This window comes from Suricata suricatta, chromosome 4 (assembly GCF_006229205.1).
Source record: "Suricata suricatta isolate VVHF042 chromosome 4, meerkat_22Aug2017_6uvM2_HiC, whole genome shotgun sequence".
Classification (NCBI taxonomy): Eukaryota; Metazoa; Chordata; class Mammalia; order Carnivora; family Herpestidae; genus Suricata; species Suricata suricatta.
The window spans coordinates 144,976,811-144,995,614 of record NC_043703.1 but is presented as its reverse complement, the minus strand read 5'-3'; the positions used below and the strand labels follow the sequence as shown (position 1 = coordinate 144,995,614).

The 18,804-nt window shown below is 54.1% G+C and overlaps 1 protein-coding gene and 1 long non-coding RNA gene across 4 annotated transcripts; one reads left to right on the top strand and one right to left on the bottom strand.

Moving 5' to 3' along the window:
- Positions 1–1,888: 1,888 nt before the first annotated feature.
- Positions 1,889–3,045, bottom strand: LOC115289148. Of its 2 annotated transcripts, XR_003907413.1 has the most exons (3): positions 2,666–3,045; positions 2,081–2,220; positions 1,889–1,952 (listed from the first exon to the last, which is right to left on the bottom strand). It is a non-coding gene; the product is annotated as an uncharacterized LOC115289148 (long non-coding RNA). The 2 variants fall into 2 exon arrangements; XR_003907412.1 differs by lacking the exon at positions 2,666–3,045 and having other exon boundaries at positions 2,081–2,309.
- FAM166C (family with sequence similarity 166 member C) lies at positions 2,376–17,620 on the top strand. Of its 2 annotated transcripts, none has more exons than XM_029936335.1 (4): positions 2,376–2,509; positions 13,859–14,081; positions 15,282–15,394; positions 17,413–17,620. In XM_029936335.1, the coding sequence occupies exons 1-4, from the start codon at positions 2,436–2,438 to the stop codon at positions 17,555–17,557; spliced, it is 555 nt and encodes a 184-aa protein (XP_029792195.1). In that variant the 5' UTR covers positions 2,376–2,435; the 3' UTR covers positions 17,558–17,620. The 2 variants fall into 2 exon arrangements, with proteins under 2 accessions (XP_029792195.1, XP_029792194.1); XM_029936334.1 differs by having other exon boundaries at positions 13,808–14,081.
- Positions 17,621–18,804: the final 1,184 nt, after the last annotated feature.

Genomic DNA, 18,804 nt, shown 5'->3' with positions numbered 1-18,804 from the left:
GTATCAGGCTCCATGCTGACAGCTCAGACCCTGGAGCCTGCTTCAGATTCCGTGTCTCCCTCTCTCTCTGCCCCTCTCCCACTTGCACTCTGTCTCTCTCTCTCTTAAAAAAACACAAAATTAACTAACATGTTCTATAAATAAGGTTATTAGGTAACCTTTGTTCATAAAGGTTGGTGGCATTTGATAAGGAAAAATAGATCCATCTCCTCCTTAGTCCTTTGGTGGTCTCTCCTATAGGAAGTGAATTTCATGAGGTCTGTGCCCTAAACAAGGCATTGAGCTCAGCCCCACCTCAGTTTCTATATCGATAAAATGGTAGTAATCCAATCCTGCCAAACACACGGCAACCCTGAGCTGAGCCAGCTGACCCTTCTGAAACCTAAGCCAGATCTTACTTTTTCATTTCCTCTTTCCAGGCTATTATCCATTTTGGTAACTCTTACTATAAAATGCATTCAACAAGCATACACACCAACTTCTTCTAGTACCAGGTACTGGGGATTCAGGGGTGAACGTGATACAGTATCGGACCTCAGGCAGAAGAGACAGACTGGGACACAGCCCAGAGTGCCAGGTTCATGGGCACAGTCTGCTGGCAAATTACAACGGGGGAGGCAGTGCACCCTTGACCTTGGCCTGTGGGGAGCTGCAAAGATCAGCTGATCAGCAGCCTACAGGCAAGGAAGTGTCACTCCCTGTGGGGAGCTGCCAGAATTACAAAGATCAGCCTTCTACAGGCTAGGGAAGTGTATTTCCTGATTCAGGGACTGGAGACAGCCAGACTGGAGAGCCAGTAGAACAAAGATGGGCCGTCTGAAGGCAGAAGTAGTGTTAATAGCTCCCCCCACCCCCATCAGCCCTGTAGTCTGCCAGTCTGAGCATTTTTACCGATCCCTTAGGCGCTATGTTGAATTTGCAGTTTCGGTTTCAGCTCTGGTCTCTCTTTATTTACTTGACCCTGTTTCTTAGCAACCAACCTAGGTCAGCTGCTTTGCTTCCCGCCTTGAACCCTTTATAGGTGTGGGTATTTTCTCAATAAACAGAGGCTTGATCAGAAACGTTTGTCTTGCCTCCATTCTCTGTGCCCCCTGCCCCCCAATTCTCACTCCCTCTTTCAGGACCTGCGTTGACTGACCTGCGTTGACTGACCTGCGAGCCGGGTCATTGGCCAGGGGAATGCCTTCCTGGAGTATAGCGCACCTGAACTGAGGGTTGTTTTTGTTATAACTTTTATGAATGTCTTTCTTATTATCGCTCCTATTCTGCATGGGGTACTTAGAAATACACAGATCTGATTGCAGTCTGAAGTGTGGGTGGGGAGTTCCACCTGGTTACAAGCACTCACGCCCCTTTCGTTCCTTTTCCTCCCCAGGCCACAGTTTTCCTGCTTCTTGCACTTCTTGGAAAGCTGGGCACCCCCTCTCCTCCCAATTCCATTGTTATCTGCCAGAGAAAAGCCTCTGGAGAATTCCGGTTGCAAAAGATCCTTAGTGTCTCTGGCCTTCATAACACTTCTCATCAGACAGGATCGAATGGAACTGTGAAGGTCAAGGGTAAACTGTAGTAGGTTCTTGTGGATACCAGGGCTGCTGCAAGGGGAGCTGGGCAGGCAGGTGTGGCCCCAAGTTGCAGAGCATGTTGCCTTGGAGGCTGTCACCACTCTCTCATGCCCCACTGAAAGACAGGAGGGGTCAGGATCACTGGAGAAATGGTACCTGGGGGCACCACCAACAAGAGGTGGGGGGTTTTATCACAAGAAAGCTCATTGGGGCCTTTGGCAAGTTTGCTCTGTGGTGCAAATATGCCAACTGGACTTTGGTCCTGGGACAGGTGTAAATCACACACCCAGACCTTTCTATGATTTGCTTTTTGCCCTTTCTTTTTAAACCACTCCCGCGAAGTAGTTTGATGGACGGCCAGATGCACAAGGTGAGGAGAGAAGGAAACTCCTAGGGAGAGAGGAAAGATTAATTACAACTTCCTTTGAGGAACTGGGGCGTCCCGGGAAAATTGGGGAGCGCGGGCTCCTGGGGTCCCTGGAGCACAGCCACGGTGGGGCTGCTGCTTTCTGCTCTACCTCCAAAGCAAGGGCGCTCCCGGCCTGGGAACGCTCTTCGGGCGCATCCGGGCCGACCTGTCCACGAGTTTCCACGCCCATCCCGCGTCTGAGTGTCACCATATCCCGGCAGGCGGTGAAGCAGAGAGATGAGTCCGTTTCTGGATGTGAAAGCTGAGCTTAGAGGGAGCGGAGGTTTCCGAGGTCCACGGGAGAACACGCTCAAGTAGCCCCCGCCCCCTGAACGCAGCGGCTGCAGCTCGGCCCCAGTCCCGTTGCCAGGCGCGCCGTTGCCAAGGGACCCCGGGCTGTTTACCGTCGGGCAGGGAGCGCCAGGCTCCGGGCTCGCTGTGCGCCCGCGCTCTAGGCGCCCACCATGGCCTCCCGCAGCGCGGGCACCCTACTGACGGAGTTCAATGCTGCCTACCTGCCCCCCAGCTTCATGCTCGGGTAAGGCCCCCGCGCCCCCGCCCCTCCAACCCGGGGCCCTGCCTGAACCAGTCTGTAGGAGCGTCACCTCCCCCCCCCAACCCTCCTCCCTCTAGAAACTGGGAACTCCCATCTGCGCCTTTGGAGTTTGAAGGAACCTGGGCTCCAATAGATCACCTGGCTGGGTGACCTTCTCCGAAGGGGTGGCTGGCGTGGACAGGGGCTCTCTCCACATCCCCTCCCCTGGGAAGTCAGTCCCTGGGAAGCGTGGAGCACACCCAGCCTGGGGCAGAGAGGGAGCCACCTCGTGAGCTGGGTTTGGAACCGCCTGGGCAGGAGTGACAGCATGAGGAGCCGAGAAGGGGGGCTGCCTTTCCGGGCCCCAGTCCAGTGCCGGCGCACCTACGATTCAGGCACCGTAGTATTTGGCAGATGAAGGGGAGAAGGAGACCGGGAGGGCACCTGGGTGGGCTCGAAGAATCTGGCCGATCAGACCGGCAGTAGTAGTTAGTGCTTCCTAACCTACACTGTCCGCCGGACTTTGTGGTCACTTCTTCCACTGATCTGACTTAATCCTTACACAATACTGGCTTTGAAGGCTTACCAGTCCCCAGATCTGCCTTGCCTTAGCATTTTCAGATGCAGGGTCAAAACTACCTTTCCTTTCTCTGGCTGTTTTCAAGCTCCAAACATCTGAGATGCAAGTCTGGCTGTCCCTTCCATTCTTTGACCCTTTCTGTCAAAGTGTCTGAGATTTCCACTCCCAACTTCTTCTTCTGGGGTGTGAGACTGTCTCCTCTCTCCCACCAGCCCACACGGGCAGGGACTGGGTTCTGAGGCACTCCTGACATCCAGCCGGATGTGTTAGAACAGTTGGCTTAGGATTTGGCTTAGGATGTTCCCGTTACTTTTGTCGTTCATTTGGTCATTCCTTTGATAAAGACGTGTTGAGTGCTGGGAATGTGCCAGGTGTTGTGGTAAGACCAGCAGGGGGCTGCCCTTGATGGGTTCCCATTGTGATGTCAATACAGAAGCTTTAGTTCAAAGCTTTGCAGCCTTGGATAGTGGCGTTTCCACCACATTCTGCGTGTTGATCCTGAGGCTTCATTTTATACACAATTCTGTTTTTTTCTTAAGCTCCCCACTGTCCCTGGTTAGAACCTTACCACCCCCCCCCCCAACTGATGCTCTACTCTGCCAGGAGAAGTTGCATATTTCGGACGCAATCCTAGGTTGCCTCTCTAGCCATACCACTTGTCTGCAGTTCCGTTGAGCACCTTGTCCTGTGATTGATCTAGGAATTGTGGTAATGAGTGAATCATTAAGAAGGCTCCAAGCCTGAAGTGGACTTGTTTGAATGGCTGAGCCTGTGTCTGTGGCTTTCTCTGCATGGATCTTTCTGGGGAGAGAACTGCTCTCTCTAAAGATCCCCATCAACGAGGAATGAATGGAGTTCTCTTATGTTTCTAAATGCTACCCCACTGGCAATTTTGTTAACTGAATGAAAAGATCCAAGATTCCCCACCACACCTGGATAATTATTATCTTTGTGTTTTTAAAACATTAATCATGGGACTTTAAGCAGAGCCAGTGTCTTCTGACACTCAGATCATCCCCCATACCAGTTTGATTCATAGAGACAGAGGATATTTACAGTGGTAAAGACCTTGCAGATCATGTAGCCGAGTCCTCTTCTGTTCCAGATGTGGTCACTGAGGTCTGGGGCCACAGGACAGGGGGACTTGCATGAGCCCCCCAGGCTGGTGTTGGAAGAGCTGGCCTGGAATCAGGTCCCTGATGCCTTCTGGTGGGATTGTGAGCCCCCAGGTATGTGCACCTACTATGTGCCAGGCACTGTGCTGGACTCTTTACAAACTTTCTGTAAAACAACAACGGGTTTTTTGGGACCAATCCAGATGAGAAATAAACAGCTTGCCTAGGGTCATTCAGCAAGTTTCCCAGCCCTGTCTTTGGGACTTTAGCACCCAGGCTCCCCTGAATCTCTCCAATTGCTATCAATTATCATTAGTTAGATCCCCGCAGTGTTCAAGGCCTGATTCTGGGCACTCAGGAAAACAGGATGCTGGTCTTCAGAATAGTTGGCCAGGGTGCTCCGTCTGGTCCCTTGCTGCTCTGGGCCGCACAGCCCTCAGGCACCTTGCCACTCTCTGGCCTGTGTGAGAAGGGGATGCTTGGGTCCAAGTCCCTGGGATTATAAGCGTTTTTAGGCGATGAGATCAGCCTCCGCACCCCTTGCTTGCGGGCCAGATCTAAGTGGTATCTATCCTCCTCCTCTCTGCCCCCCACTACACCTCACCAAGCTCTAGTCCACCGTTATGCGGTCATTCATGGCCAGGCTACCACTGTCCTTGATGCCCCTGGTTCCACCAGAGGCTTTCACCAGCAGCAAGGGTGGGGGACTTGCACACACACATACCCCCACTTCCCTGCATCTTTCCGGAGTGGCAGCTATGCTCATATCTGCTGCTGAGCTGGGCCTGGGCCCCAGAACCCTAAAATCAGTGCACTCCACTCTCAGGAGAGTGGCCCTTGTCAGGAAGGTGGTCCCCCAAAGGTGACTGTATCCACTTCCCCAGACTTTCCATACAGTAGATGTGCTGGTCAATGTTTGGCAACCAGCTCTCTGGGAGGGTGGGGGGAATGTCTTGATTTGCAGCATTCATCTGCTATCTGTGATATAAATGCTCCCACCATGGCTTTCAAGCCACCAAAGTGGTGTCGCACTGCAGAGCTGGGGAGAGACACCAAGCAGCCCACACACTAACTCCCACCCTACCGACACAGGAGACCCCGCTAACCTCACGAACACAGACAGCAGTGAAATACAATGATATAATCAGGCGGTGATGAGTACTGCGTGTTTATTACCTTTGTTTTCAATATGATTTCTCTCAATGTGACTTTATAGAATTTCAATTTTTTTTTATAATTTATTGATTTATTTTTATTTTTTTTTAATTTTTTTAATGTTTTATTTATTTTTGATACAGAGAGATACAGAGCATGAGAGGGGCAGGGGCAGAGAGAGAAGGAGACACAGAACCGGAAGCAGGCTCCAGGCTCTGAGCTAGCTGTCCGCACAGAGCCTGACGTGGGGCTGGAGCCCACGAACGTGAGATCTGACCTGAGCCCAAGTCGGAGGCTTAACTGACTGAGCCACCCAGGCGCCCCTATAATTTAACTTTAAAGACTGGCTTGTTTAATAACGGCTCAAAAAAATCCTGGAAATGTAATCATCAGCTCTCTTCAGCCAGGGTGAGCCAGGACCAGCCACTGCTGGCACAGCCCTGCCTCCTGCCAGCCGCTTCAGGCCTGAGACCTCACCTTCCGGGTGAGAGAGGAGCAGTCCAGGTCAGGAGAGGGGACCCCCCTCCCTTTGAGCCCCGGCCCTGTCCCTGGAGGTGCAGCCCCGGACAGGCCGGTGCATCCTGGGCTACAAAACAAAGGCCACCTCCCAAAGGGACATAGGAGACGCCGTGTGCCCAGATAGGTAACTGATGCCTCTCACACAACCCTAAAGAACTGGGGAGCCTTCCTAAGAACAAGAGGGTCAGGGGTCCCTGGAGAGCTAGGCTTCATAACAGGGATGCTCCTTCTTTCCAGAAGAATCATCGGCCCTTAAAAAATGCGCCTCCATTTGTCAGTTCGTTTCCGCAAATATTTGCAGAGCAGCTATGAGTGCCAGAAGTGCCAGGCACCAGACAGAACACCTCGCTCTCTTCCCGCTGAGTCTATATTTCACAAAGAAAGACTATACTAAAGGCCCAGGCAATTACACACAGCGAGGATGAGAGGTGGGACATAGAGAGGGTCCCAAAGGGCACCAAAGGGTCAATGGAGAGACAGGCAGGCCTGTGGGTGGCTCTGCAGAAAAGGGAGTATTGGAAATGGACCTTGAGGCTGAGGCCACAAGGTCGGGAGAGGAAGAGAGAAGCATCTTGGGGATGGAGGGGATGGCCTGAGGAAAGGCAGGGGTGGAGGTGCTGGCCGGTCCTGCCTGCAAAGCCGCAGATGGCCTGCTGGGCGGGAGTGGGAAGGATGTGGATGCGGGTGGGAAGCTTGGAGGCCCTGTGGGGGGGTGGAGGGGGGGGCCCTGTCCAGGAGGCCCTGTCAGGCAGGACCTGGAGCGCCTGGCTGGTTCCTTCTGCATTTCATGATGGGGAGCCCTTGAAAGTTTTTGCCCAGGGGAAGGATCGGGAGGAACTGTACTCAGCAGGGAGTGTTGTGCAGACGAGAGCGCAGGCGATAGGAGGATGTGCCAAATAGTTGCAAGTTAATTAGTTAATAAGGCTGCTCATGGGATCTCTGATGGCTCATGGTAATTAATTTTAATGTCAGCTATGGGGCCATTTTGCTCCCTGTACACTCCCTCTATGCACAGGGAAACACACACGTACACACACACAATGGCTGCCGGGGACCCCACTGAGCGCTGTCTCCCAACTTGTATGCAGGTGAGCGAGGAAGAGCCAGGCAGCAGATGAGGGGGCCCAAGGGGAGGTGTAGCAGTGCCCCGGGGACTGTCGGATGCCCTGTCACAAAACCTGTCATTCATTCCTCTCTGCTTTCTCCACCTTAGCCAGCCAGCCGCACGACCACCAAAAAACAGGTCTTTGGAAAGCTTTACTGTAGAACCGCTCAGGGTCATGATCAAGGCACACAGATGCAAGGGCACACAAGGGACGCAGGCCTGGCTAGCCAAGGTGTGCCCTCTGAGCACTAAAGAAACGTGATCATGTGCACCCATGTGCACGCACCCAGTGCCCCTCCCTGAGCAGCAAGTTCTGAACAGGATCCCCAGGGGCAGCAGAGCCTAGGAGGATTGCGGAGGAGAGGGCTTCTATTCTATTGGGATGCAAATATCTTGGCATTCAGAGAAGGTGGAAAATCAGGGAGCAGAGGAAGAGTATGGCAGAAAGCCTGGGGGTGGCGAAGACAAGAATTCCGGGGACACATCACATGTCTATAGCTCCTTTCTTCCAAGGATGAGCGCAAAGGCCCCTGTGGGTGGGACACAGGGTGCACTTTACAGATCAGAGCCAAGTCCCTTGAAAGCAGTGTTCTGGGACATGGTGCGCCCGCCCTAGGTTTCTGGACTTCTGCCTCCTCAGGGGACGTTTATTGAGCACTTGTCCTGGGTTAGGTGCTGCGTAGGTGCTGAGGATAAAGAGAACACAGATTCTCAGAGGAGATGGACGAATGTGCACCTGACTGTGATGGAGGATGTGACATACATGCTCGGTGGAGCGTGTGAGGTTAGGGAAGGCAACAGGGAGCTGTGGCTCTGGGAGTAGAGGAGGACACCCCCTCCCCACCGGGGACATGGCATCCCAGCTTGAGGAAATGTGTGCAAAGCCTCAGAGCTGTGTACAGCATGTGAGGCCCCAGAGATATGATACTTCGAGGGCACTGGGTGCTTGTGGGGAAGTGAGAAGGGAGAGGTGACCACGGTGATGTAAGGCATGTTGGAGGAAGATGGCTCCAACAGCAGTGTGGCCCACAAGCTAGAGCGATGAGACTTTGGTCTGGGAGCCTGGCTAGGAGATTCCAGACCATCCAGTGAGGGAAGAAGGAGGCTGGTTGCGGTGGGCAAAGTCAGAGGACTTGGGGACAGGAGGGGTGTGAAGGGGGTTGGAGAAGGGAGGATGGGGTGAGTCTTGGTTTCTGGCTTAGGGGAGGGGTGGCTGTGGGTGTTGTTAAGCAAGGCAGGGCCATCCAGGAGAAGGAGCAGGCTGGGTTCTTCCAACTGAGTCTGGTACTGGTGGGCGAGACCTTTATGGACAACCAGATGTATGGACCCATAGTCAGGAGAAGAAACAGAGACACGGGCGCCCTGGGGGGCTCAGTTGGTTAAGCGTCTGACTTCGGCTCAGGTCATGATCTCACGGTTTGTGGGTTCAAGCCCTGTGTCGGGTTCTGTGCTGACTGCTCAGAGCCTGGAGGTGCTTCGGATTCTGTGTCTCCCTCTCACTCTCTGCCCCTCCCCCACTCACACTCTCTCAAAAATAAATAAAAAACGTTAAAAATAATAATAATATAAAAAAAACATAGAGACACAGATCTGGGCATCTCTAGTGTATGGGTTGTGTTGGAAGTCTAACATAAATGAACTCTCCCAGAGGGAGAGGGTCCCTCAAAAGAGAAGAGGACTGTGGGGCACTTAGAAGCATCTAGTAGATAAGCAGAGGAAGAGAACCAGCTCCCAGGCCACGCCCCTCCACACTGACCCCCCTCTTCAAAGCCTGACCTCAACAGAAGGCCCTTTGTGGAGCTCCACCAATACCTCCACCCTTCCTCCATCCCGGAAACGGACCTCATCCCTGCATTTAATCGCATTAGACCCTCCGCCTCCAGCGCAGCTCCTGCACCCACACCATGTAATCCAGTAAATATGGAAGGAGGGGAAGGGCGTGGGCTGTAGGAAGAAGGGCTGAGGGGTGAACCTCTGCATCCCCAATACCCAGGGCACAGTAGCTTCCCAGTAGGGTGACCACCAACACTATCCCACTGTCGTAAAAAAAAAAAAAATACATGTACAAAGCATAAAGAAACAAACCAGCCCAAACCCAAACACCTGGAATTAACCAGAGTCAGTATTTGGTGAATTTCATTCCAGGTTTCTCTTTGTGTGTCTATTCAGCTAACAGACCAGAGGCCAGCCGGCTGGCTGGATAGAAAGATAGACAAAGCAATTCGATAAAAATATGATCACACCATATTTGCTGTTTTAAAATGAAAAAATCATGAAATTTAATCTTACTAGAACAGCTGAAGAGAAAGGTATGGACAAACTGGGAAGAATCGCCAGACTTTAGCTAATTGCTAATTCAGCTCCAGGTATTAATTCGTCAAAGATCTCTCTGAAGTAGAGAGAGGGAGAGAGAATAAAAATCATTTGGGGCTAGAGTCACTGTGTTGGTATTTTTCAACAGCATGTTGTCATTTCAGGTGCCTTGGGTTGAGTCTGCCTTATAAATGCTTAGCAAGTCATCGCCCCTCCCTCCTCTCCCCCAGGTTTTGTTGCCGAAATTATTTTTCCCTCTGACAGGTTTTATAACATTTACATTCTGTTCTGCAAGCAGCCTTCACCTGGCTGATATTTCTAGCTCCGCACTTAAATAGATTTGAGGCTAACCACCCGTCATGTTAACAATTTCTACATTCCTGGGTATTCCTTTCTTTTGAATCATCTCTTCATTGGCAGGATTTTGTCACTGCACACTTCTTGCAAGAAGAGAAGAGCCTGGGGGTTGTTTTATTTCCTGAGTTCTTTCATGCTAGGAAAGGCCGGGCTGCCGCCTTTGTGGCTAATGACCGCTTGGCCAGTTTGATGTCCTTGGGTTGTGCTCTTGTCCCTACAGAATGTTCTGGGCCATCTTTCTTTAGTTTTCATTCTCTTGCTTTCTTGTCTTTTTTGCTGGGGTTTGACAGCACCTGACGGCCTGCACCTCTCTCTCTTCTACATTCTGAACCACTTGAGGAATAGGATGAAAGAGTGAAAGATGATATGGGAGAATAGGGCTGATACTGAGCCCCCGGAGGAGGAGGCAGGCCGGCTTGGGCAGGTTTTCCTCCTGAAGGGCAGCGTGTGTCCACCCAAAACAGGGCACAGAGGAGTCACGTGGGCTTGCTCGCTTCCAAGGAAAAGGGGGAGCCTGGGGTGGGCTCCAACAAGCCTCGTTTCCCTCTTCAACCCACCAGGCTGATGTCCTTCCTCCCTCAGATGGAAAAGCAAGTAGGGGACGGAGGCTCATCTGTGCGGAGCTCCCTCCGAGAGGAAGGACTTGTCAGGTGGAGGGAAGAAACATCTGGTACTGCTTATCTGTGGCTGCTTGGCGGTTGAGCTGATAAGTTTATTAGGTTGCACACACAGCACAGAGAACCCTCGTGAACTCGGCTTTGTCCGCTCAGCTTCTGTGTCTTGCAAATGAGTCTCTGCTACCAAGCAAGAGTTGCAGAGAGAGGGTGAGCCGTGGATGGTGCATTGGGTGATTGGATGGTCTCACGGTACCTTAATGAAAAACTACAGGCCCACGTTTTTTTTGTTGTTTTGTTTTGTTTTAAAAAATTTTTTTAATGCTTTTTATTTATTTTTGAGAGACAGAGAGAGACAGTGCGTTTAATCGGTGGGTCAGCAGTCTGAGGCTGAGGGAGTCTGAGGGAGGTCGAGAAAACAATGGGAGAGGAAGAAACAAAGGCAGAAGGAACAGACTAGTCCATTCACAGAGAAGTTCGGGGGAAAAAAGGAAGAGGAAGGGCGAATGTGAGGCAGCAGAGCCCACTGGGGATGTTGCAGCCGGGACAAATGCACAAAATCGTGCGTCTGTAGGCAGAGGAGAAGCCGAGAGAGGCGAGATTATAGATGGCACGAGGGAGGGCAGAGGCCGAGAGGAACAGGGAGGGGCTGACTGCACATGAGGCCTGGGGAGGGGCAGGAGGGGAAGGCCCCAGACCGGGGAGGGGGTAAACCACGGCAGGGAGACCAGGACCCTGTCCTAGAAGTGGCCGAGATGACCTTGTAGGCATCACCAGCCCCACCATCTTTCCAGGACGGGGAGGCCCGGCCGCCATCCAGGGACTCGGGAGGAGCCAGCAGAGGCAGGGCAGAGGCAGGAGGGAGAGGGCTGGGGTCCCCAGGGTCGTGGGCTCAGGGGCAGCCGAGGCGAGGCTGCACAGAGGCCTGGGTGAGGTGGACGGCTTCTCCCCTCTCTCCCTGCTTGGGCCCAGGCAACCTCTAACGCTGCAAGGCTCTGGAGGGGCGCTGCAGGGGTGCCTTTGGAGGGCCAGGCACCAGGGAGGGGCTCTTTTTATAGTTTGCCTACCATGGAGAGCAGTTGAAAGCCCTTTCAGTAACCACTGGGCCTGAAGACGGAAGGAGGAGGCCATGCACTGCTATCTAATTCTACTGGGGAGGAGCCCGTGGGGGCCCTGCGCAGCTGGCGCCAGTGATCCTGAAGCCCTGACCCCAGGGTCCGCAGTGCCCTTTGGCCTAGTGACATGGGGAAGCCCGTGAAGTCGCAGTGGCTGCAGGCTCCCCGCACCCCTGGGGCTTCCCTGGTAAGGGAACTCAGCTGAGAGAAGGTGGGGTGGCAAGTATCACAGTAGGAAGGCCTCAGGACAGGTGCCCGGGGTCCCTGCAGCCCGGTCTTCCGGCATTTGTGCGAGGAGGTCCAGCCATCAACGTCGCTGGTGCCATAGGCACATACCCACTCATCCATTTGTTCGTTTCCTAAACATTTCCGACTCCGATGGTGTGCCAGCCCTAGTGCCGAAACCTGGGAGTCTGAAGATAAGTAAGACATGCCCTGGTTGTGCCCAAAAGGCTCCCAGTCTGGTGACAGAGACAAAGGCATGAAAACAGACAAGGGCATTAGGAGCGAGGTAAGGTTCTCACTGCAGCAGGAAGGGAGAGCAGGACCCGCCTGGACCTAGATGAGGCGACAAGGACGGGATCTTCAAAGAAATGACAGGGCAGGTCTTAAAGGATCCTTTAGTTCTGGGCGGGGGGCAAGCACCTGGGGGCCAGGGGAGAGGGCAGGTTTGGTATTCCTGATGGCTAGGGTGGAGGGGGGGCTCAGCGCAGAAACCCAGGGGAGAGATGGGGGTGGCAGTGGGAGGGAGAAAGTGCAGTTACATGCAGGAAACTGCAAATGGCTCTTTACAACCAGGTGCAGGGCAGCTGGTGAGGCTGGGAGGCAAATCAACTCACAGACAGCCTTGAACGCCACACTAAGGGCTTGGCTTTAGAAAGATCACTCTGGCAGAAGTATGGGAAAGGGGTGGGAGGTAAGAGGATGGGGGGCTGCTGCGCCCACAGTCTAGGTGAGAGGCCTTGTGGCCCAAGCTCAGGGCAGAGATGGAGCTCTGGGGCTTGCAGACAAATTGCACGTGAGGGATGAAGCTGAGGGAGGGGAGTTTCTGACTTGGGCCACCTGGGGAGTGCTCTTCACTGAGACGGGACTAGATGCTGGGGAGATAGTTCCCAGGACATCCGCTGGGGGTGTCTAGTGTGCAGCTGTGTGCGGGAGTCCGAGGGAGCTTCTGACCTGGAGATGTAGACTGGGGGCCATCCGCACAGGGGGAAGGTTAAGGCCCAGGCATGGATCCCGTTGCCCAGGGGACTGTGTGGGTGTGGGACAGACCCTGGAGAAAGAGAGCAGGAGAGGTGCATCATAAGGGGGAAACTGAGAAGAAACGGTCAGAGAGGTGGGTGAAGACCAGCAGACAAGGAAAGACCAATGTCATAAAATCCAGGAGCACGTTTCAAGAAAGCAGAGGCCAACAGTGCCCAATGCTGTGGGAGACCCCTGGAGCCTTGTCTAGAGCCATTTCTTTCCTTTTTTAATTTATTTGAGAGAGAGAGAGAGAGCAAGAGCACAAGTGAGCGAACGAGCAGGGGAGGGACAGAGAGGGAGACAGAGAGAGAATCCCAAGCAGGCTTCGCACCATCAGCACAGAGCCCAGTGCGGGGCTGGAACTCACCAATGTGAGATCATGACCTGAGCTGAAACCAAGTCGGATGCTCAGCCGACTGAGCCACCCCAGGTGCCCCTGTCAAAAGCCACTTCAATGGCAGCGTGGGGTCAGAGTGTGGTTTTAGGGGGTGAGAAGCGACTGACTGGAAAAGCTGGATCTCAGTCATTTGCACAAAGTCTGACACTCGTGCACTTCCGCTGCTAAAAACAAGTCTTTGGCTCTCTGTGGAAGTCTCACCCGACCAGGGCTCCTCAGCGTCCTGTGTGTGCTTGTGTCCTCTGTGTCTCCAGGGGTGCCCTCCCGCCAGCCCCTGTCCCTCTCGCTGGCCTCTGTGGCTCCAGGGGACGATCGAGCCCCTCGCAGGCCGTCTGAGGGGTGCCTCGTGAGGTGGTTGACTGGAGCGAGGCTGTAACCCGTGAACCTGGCCTTAGCTACCACACATCTGATATCACTCATCCTTGCTGTGTCCCCACCCGGTTCTTAGTTTCTCTCTCTCCCTGATGAGATAGTGGCCGGCCCTGAGGAAATGGAGTGATGTGCCCGCAGCCTGAGGGCTCCAAGTGGGGTCCGGTGCCTTGGGCCCTGCGTAGGCCTCTGGTCTGGAGGGATGACCTTCTCAGGGAAGGAGAGGTCCAGGGTCTCCCTCGCTCACCCTTCCCCGGAGCCTCGAGCTGGGCGGAAGCCCCTCAAGGCCCAGAAGCGACCCCTGGGGCCTGCCCAACGCCCCCCCGCCCCAGGTTTTAAGGACCTCTCTTGGAACTGGCTCCAGAACTGCACTGACCCTCCTATCCCCCCCCACCCCACCCCCCACTGCCGTTGCAGGTACCAAGGCCACGTTCCCAGCCTGGCCTTCTCCTTTGGCTCCCCCTACAGCACAGCCACCCTCAAGTACTTCCAGGACCACCGCAACACAGCCCTGGAGAAGGGTGGCTCTCCCTACAGCAAAGGCGGCCACTTTCCGACCCTCTTCTCCCCAGACCCCAACCTTGTGCTGAGGAAGCGCTCCCACACCCAGGACGGCAGGCTGCAAACCCTCAGCTACACCCGGTTCAACCTGGACAATGGCCGCAGCACCCAGCTCACCAGATTCTACCAGGTGGGCTGCCCTGGGCCTGGCTGCGGCCTCCTCTTCTTGGGCGGTGGGGGGAGGGGCTTGGAGACCTCTCCCCCTCCAAGAGTGACTTGGTTTGCTTTCTCTGAGTCCCTGAGCCAGCAGGGAACCCAGTGAGTTTGGCTAGTGGCACCGGAGAGAGGACTAGGACTCTGCTTCCCAGATGACCCCCACCCCAGGGAGTCCTGGGGCTCTTGCCCAAGCCCCCCCCCCCACACTGCTGAGAGAGCTGGAGCCTTTGGGGATGTTTCCACCCTCACCCCTGCCCCCCTGGGAATGGGTTCCCAGGACCCTTGCTTACTTCCTGCTGGAGTAAAACATCGAAGATTCACCTATAGGATGAACTACCACACACACAGAGCCCACTAAGCCCCCCACCCTGGTTCTAGCCCCAAGTCTAGTCCCCACATTGTACCTGGGTCCCGGTGCCCACCTGACACCTCTTTACTTAGCAGCCCCTCTGAAGCTGAGCCCCAAGTCATCCTCAGCCTCAGACTGGAACGTCACGACCCACACCCCGGTGTCCTGTCCTGCTCCTCTGGCTCTTACAGCCTCCCGTGGACCTGGTGCAGACATGTCCCCCTGGGCCACAGGCACCTATGTGCTCACCCGCCTAATGAGGGCCAGGGCCCATTCTCTGCTGTGTCCCTAGAAACCCCGATCTCTCCCTTGTTTCTCTTGCAAACGTCCTTCCAGCCTGATTTCAGAGACGCTGGTGGCCCCCCCGGTCCTCGGGGCAGAGACCTGTGCGAGAAGGCAGGCTTCTCAGGGAGAGGACTGGGTCAATGCAGTCAGACTCCAAGGGGCTGTGGGACTCTGTCGGTGGGCGTGGCGAGGGCTTTGCTCTCCCTCCTGGCTCTCACACAGAGCACCCCCAGTCCAGGGGGGAGGGGAAGGGAGGCACAAACACACGGAGCTTTCCTGTGCCACCTGCTGAGCCAGGATCCGCACACTTGACCTCTGCTGGTCACTTGCCTTGTTGACTCTCCATAGCAAGGCTGGGGTGGGGTGAGCCATTAGTGCCATTAGACAGATGGGAGCGGGTGCCAGCTGGGGACTCCAACAGGGGCGGTAGGGGAGACAGCCCCACCCCCTGCCCGGGTGCAGCCAGGCAGGAAGTGTGGGTGCCCCAGGTCCCTCCCACACACTGACAGCCTGTCGTCTCTTCTTTGGGTCGGGCTGTAGATGGCACAACAGCATCGGAAGTACTATTTAGACAAGACGGGCATGGTGCCCCAGGTGCCCTACTTTGTGCTGCCTGTGAAGGAGTGGGAACGATACCCCCTCCCCACCGACCTGTGAGTACCCGCCCTTCCTTCATTCACTCATTCTACAAACACGTGCCCACGGGGCACCTGCTTCCAGCCGGGCACACAGCCACTCACACTGAGAAATGAGTTCAGACCTAAGAAGCCTGCAGGGCAGAGGAAGACAGTCACACAGCAAGCGGGGGCTCGGGGAGTGTCAAGGTTTGGGCAGCCTCAGAGGGATGCCAGGAACCTGAAGGAGCAGAATCTGAAAGAGCATTTCCCTGGCCCGATGCACGGGAAGTTGGGGAGCAACCCCCCCATCTTTGCTGGCCTGAACTTTGCAGGCTTCTTCCCCTGCAACGCAGCCTTGCAGCTACACTCGTCCAAACGTGGGCACAGCTGCTTCTGAGTAGCAAGGAACCGCTGCCCTCTGGTGGACACAGAGGGCATGACACAGAGCAGGAAATTGGTCCCCCCCAATCCGGACCTGATTTGGAAAAGGTTCTCCTTGGGACTTCAGTATATCTTTAAAAATCCAACTGTCCATGTAACAACATACGAAAGTTCCCCACTGCCTGAAGCTCACTCCTTTTTATCGGAGAGAGCTGCTTTTCCCAGGGAAGGGCAGCTCTGCCCTTGGAGATAATCCAGGCACATTCTCCCTCCTGACACCAAAGCATGGAAATCAGAAGTCTGCGCTGCCACGGCGCTGTGTGGGGAAGGGGAGATCGAGAGGTCAGTGGAAAGATCCTGGGTTTCCAACTACTTGCTGACCTTTTGCTTGCCTCAAGATCCCCCAGCCTTGCCCCCATTGCTATTAATAATGCAGCAACCCTTTCCACTGAGTTCACTGGTTTTTAAGACACAAATCGAACTGCTTCTATATGTTCCTTTCTGTAAGATAAATGGGCCCATTTTAATAGATAGGGAAACTGAGGCCTAGTGATGGCCTCAGAAACATGTGCTAGGTGGCAAGTCTGGTTGGAGGTAGAAGCTGTAGAAACCCAGATCTCCTGACACCAACCTTAGGACCATAGGCTGTCCATTTCCATGCTTTAGGTGGTTCTGAGTCAAACCAAACCTGGAGACCATGTGGGCCCTCTTCTAGGGACATAGTTCCTCTTGAGATCACTCTTGTCAGGATCTGTACCTGCCACTGCTTCGTGGAGCCTGGGTCACCCCAGCTCCATTTCTTCTCCAAATTTTCCAGCTGCCCAAGCTGCTGATGGCTTTACCCCCAACACAGAAGGCCAACCAGGTCTCTGGGAGTCAGAGGGCCAGTGCCTGCCCTCAGCCCTTTCCCTCCCTGATCACCTCTGTGGCCTGGGGCAAATCCCTGCCCTTTCCTGAGTTTCATCACCATCATTATCATCACCGTCATCACCATCACTGTCATATCACCAACCACCACCATCACTACTATCTCCACCATCACCACCATCACCACTACCACCACAACTACCATAACCACCATCACCATCATCACCATCACCACCATCACCATCACTTCCATCACCATCATCACCATCACTATCACTTCCATCACCATCATCACTATACTACCATCTCCACCATCACCACCATCACCATCACACCACCACCACAACTAACATAATCATCATTACCATCACCACCATTACCATCACCATCACCACCACCACCACCACCACCATCACCAACATCACCATCACCATCACCACCATCACCACCATCTCCACCATCACCACCATCTCCATCACCACCATCTCCACCACCACCACCACCACCACCACCACTACCAACATTACCATCATCACCATCACCACCATCACCACCATAACTTCTAGTAGGAGTTGAGCCAGAATCTATCCCGAGTCTGTCTGACATCTGTGTTCTCTCTCTTCACTACTGTGCCATTGTGCAAATACAAATTATTCTGATCTCGACTGCAGGGTGACTTACATGACATCACGTTGATGAGCAGCCAGCAAGCGGGGCCAGGATGGGCTAGAAAATTGGGCACACGGGGCTGTGGCTGGGCACACCTGTCTGGAACACTGTGTAACACTGGCTCCATCCTCCCCCAGTCCTCCTCTGAGCCCAGAGAAGAAGTGGCACCTTCTAAGAGTATCCCCCGAGAACCTGAAGACCTACCAGACGTTCCCCTCAGGGAAGAGGGTCTCCCCACATGAGCGGTATAGAAGAGACCTCTACTTTGAGTTCAGAGCATGATGCTTGAGAGGCTGGCCCTGACCAGGTTGGCTTTTTGGAATAAAATCTTTAGCCACATCCAAACCCATGGTTTTCTCCTCTGACCTCTGGGAATATTTGGCTGTAGCAGGACAGCACCTGTGGGTCTCACTCAGCACTGAGTCTTCAGGATTGTCGAAGGCTGAGCTCAGGGGTCCAAGCCAGTAGAAAGCAGTGTCCACTGACCCACTGGGCCCCCCACCCATCCCCGGAGTTGGGGGCAGGTAGAACCAAGGACCACAGGGCTCCCAAGTCTTGGTAGCAGGTCGCTCAGGTCCAGAGATACCTCCTGTCGGCTTCCACTAGTGTACCTGAGGAAGCCCTATTATTATACATCTGAGAACGGAGGTGAAGCGACCCCAGAGCAATCACACAGGAGTCAGGTGCAAAAGAATTCATTTGGGTCCTGGCCTGGCCTCATTTAATCCATACAACAACTTGTGAGGGAAGTAATAGTATACCCACTTTACTGATAAAGACACTGAGGCCCAGAGAGGCTGAGAAAGTTGCCCAAGCTCACACAGCTTAGAAGTGACCCAGTTTTTTGACCCAAGCCCTAGTTTTTTCACTATGTAACCTGCCTATGGCCCATGTCGAGACTGGGGAGGAGGGGTAACATGCCACAAGGGACTCTGGTGCCTGAGAGGAAAATCCGTGTAAAGCAACCACTTGCTGCATCCCCCCAGACTGGAATGGACAAGCTGATTTGGCAGGTACCCCTGGGACTGTTTCTAGAATAGGACGCGAAGGAGTGCATGGGACTAAGCTGTGCTGGAAGGAAATGGGAGGATTGGGTTTCCAGGTCATGTGCGTGAGCTTGGGGCTTTGGAATGTCTGCTCTCACCCAGCTGTGGCTTCCCACTTCCTGGGAGACCTGCTGGGGCAGGGGACAGGATGTAGGTGACAGCCCCTCAATAGATAGGATCTGGGATGGGGACCTCAGGCCAGGTGTGTATCCACATGACAAGAGTTCTCCAACATTCCAGTGCCTCTTAGATTTGATCAAGGGACTCCATCAGTCATTGGGAAATCTATTACCTCTTGAATGGGTGAGTCAGGACCTAAAGGCAGAGAGGCTGCTGCAGGTTCAAGTGAGGGTGAAGCAGCCCTTCCCTTCCCCCGTGAGCCAGTGTTTAGACACCTCCCCAGAGGATGATGTAAACAGGAAAAACCATATGCCCCTCAGAGCATCTGTCGGCTCTCAGAAGCCTTATAAGGGGTTGCTCCTG

Bases quoted from the DNA above. Each gene is read 5' to 3' on its own strand.
- FAM166C (XM_029936334.1), top strand. From the start codon at position 2,436: ATGGCCTCCCGCAGCGCGGGCACCCTACTGACGGAGTTCAATGCTGCC. The intron at 2,510-13,807 runs GTAAGGCCCCCG...CTGCCGTTGCAG, and splicing joins CCCCCCAGCTTCATGCTCGG to GTACCAAGGCCACGTTCCCA. The intron at 15,395-17,412 runs GTGAGTACCCGC...ATCCTCCCCCAG, and splicing joins TACCCCCTCCCCACCGACCT to TCCTCCTCTGAGCCCAGAGA.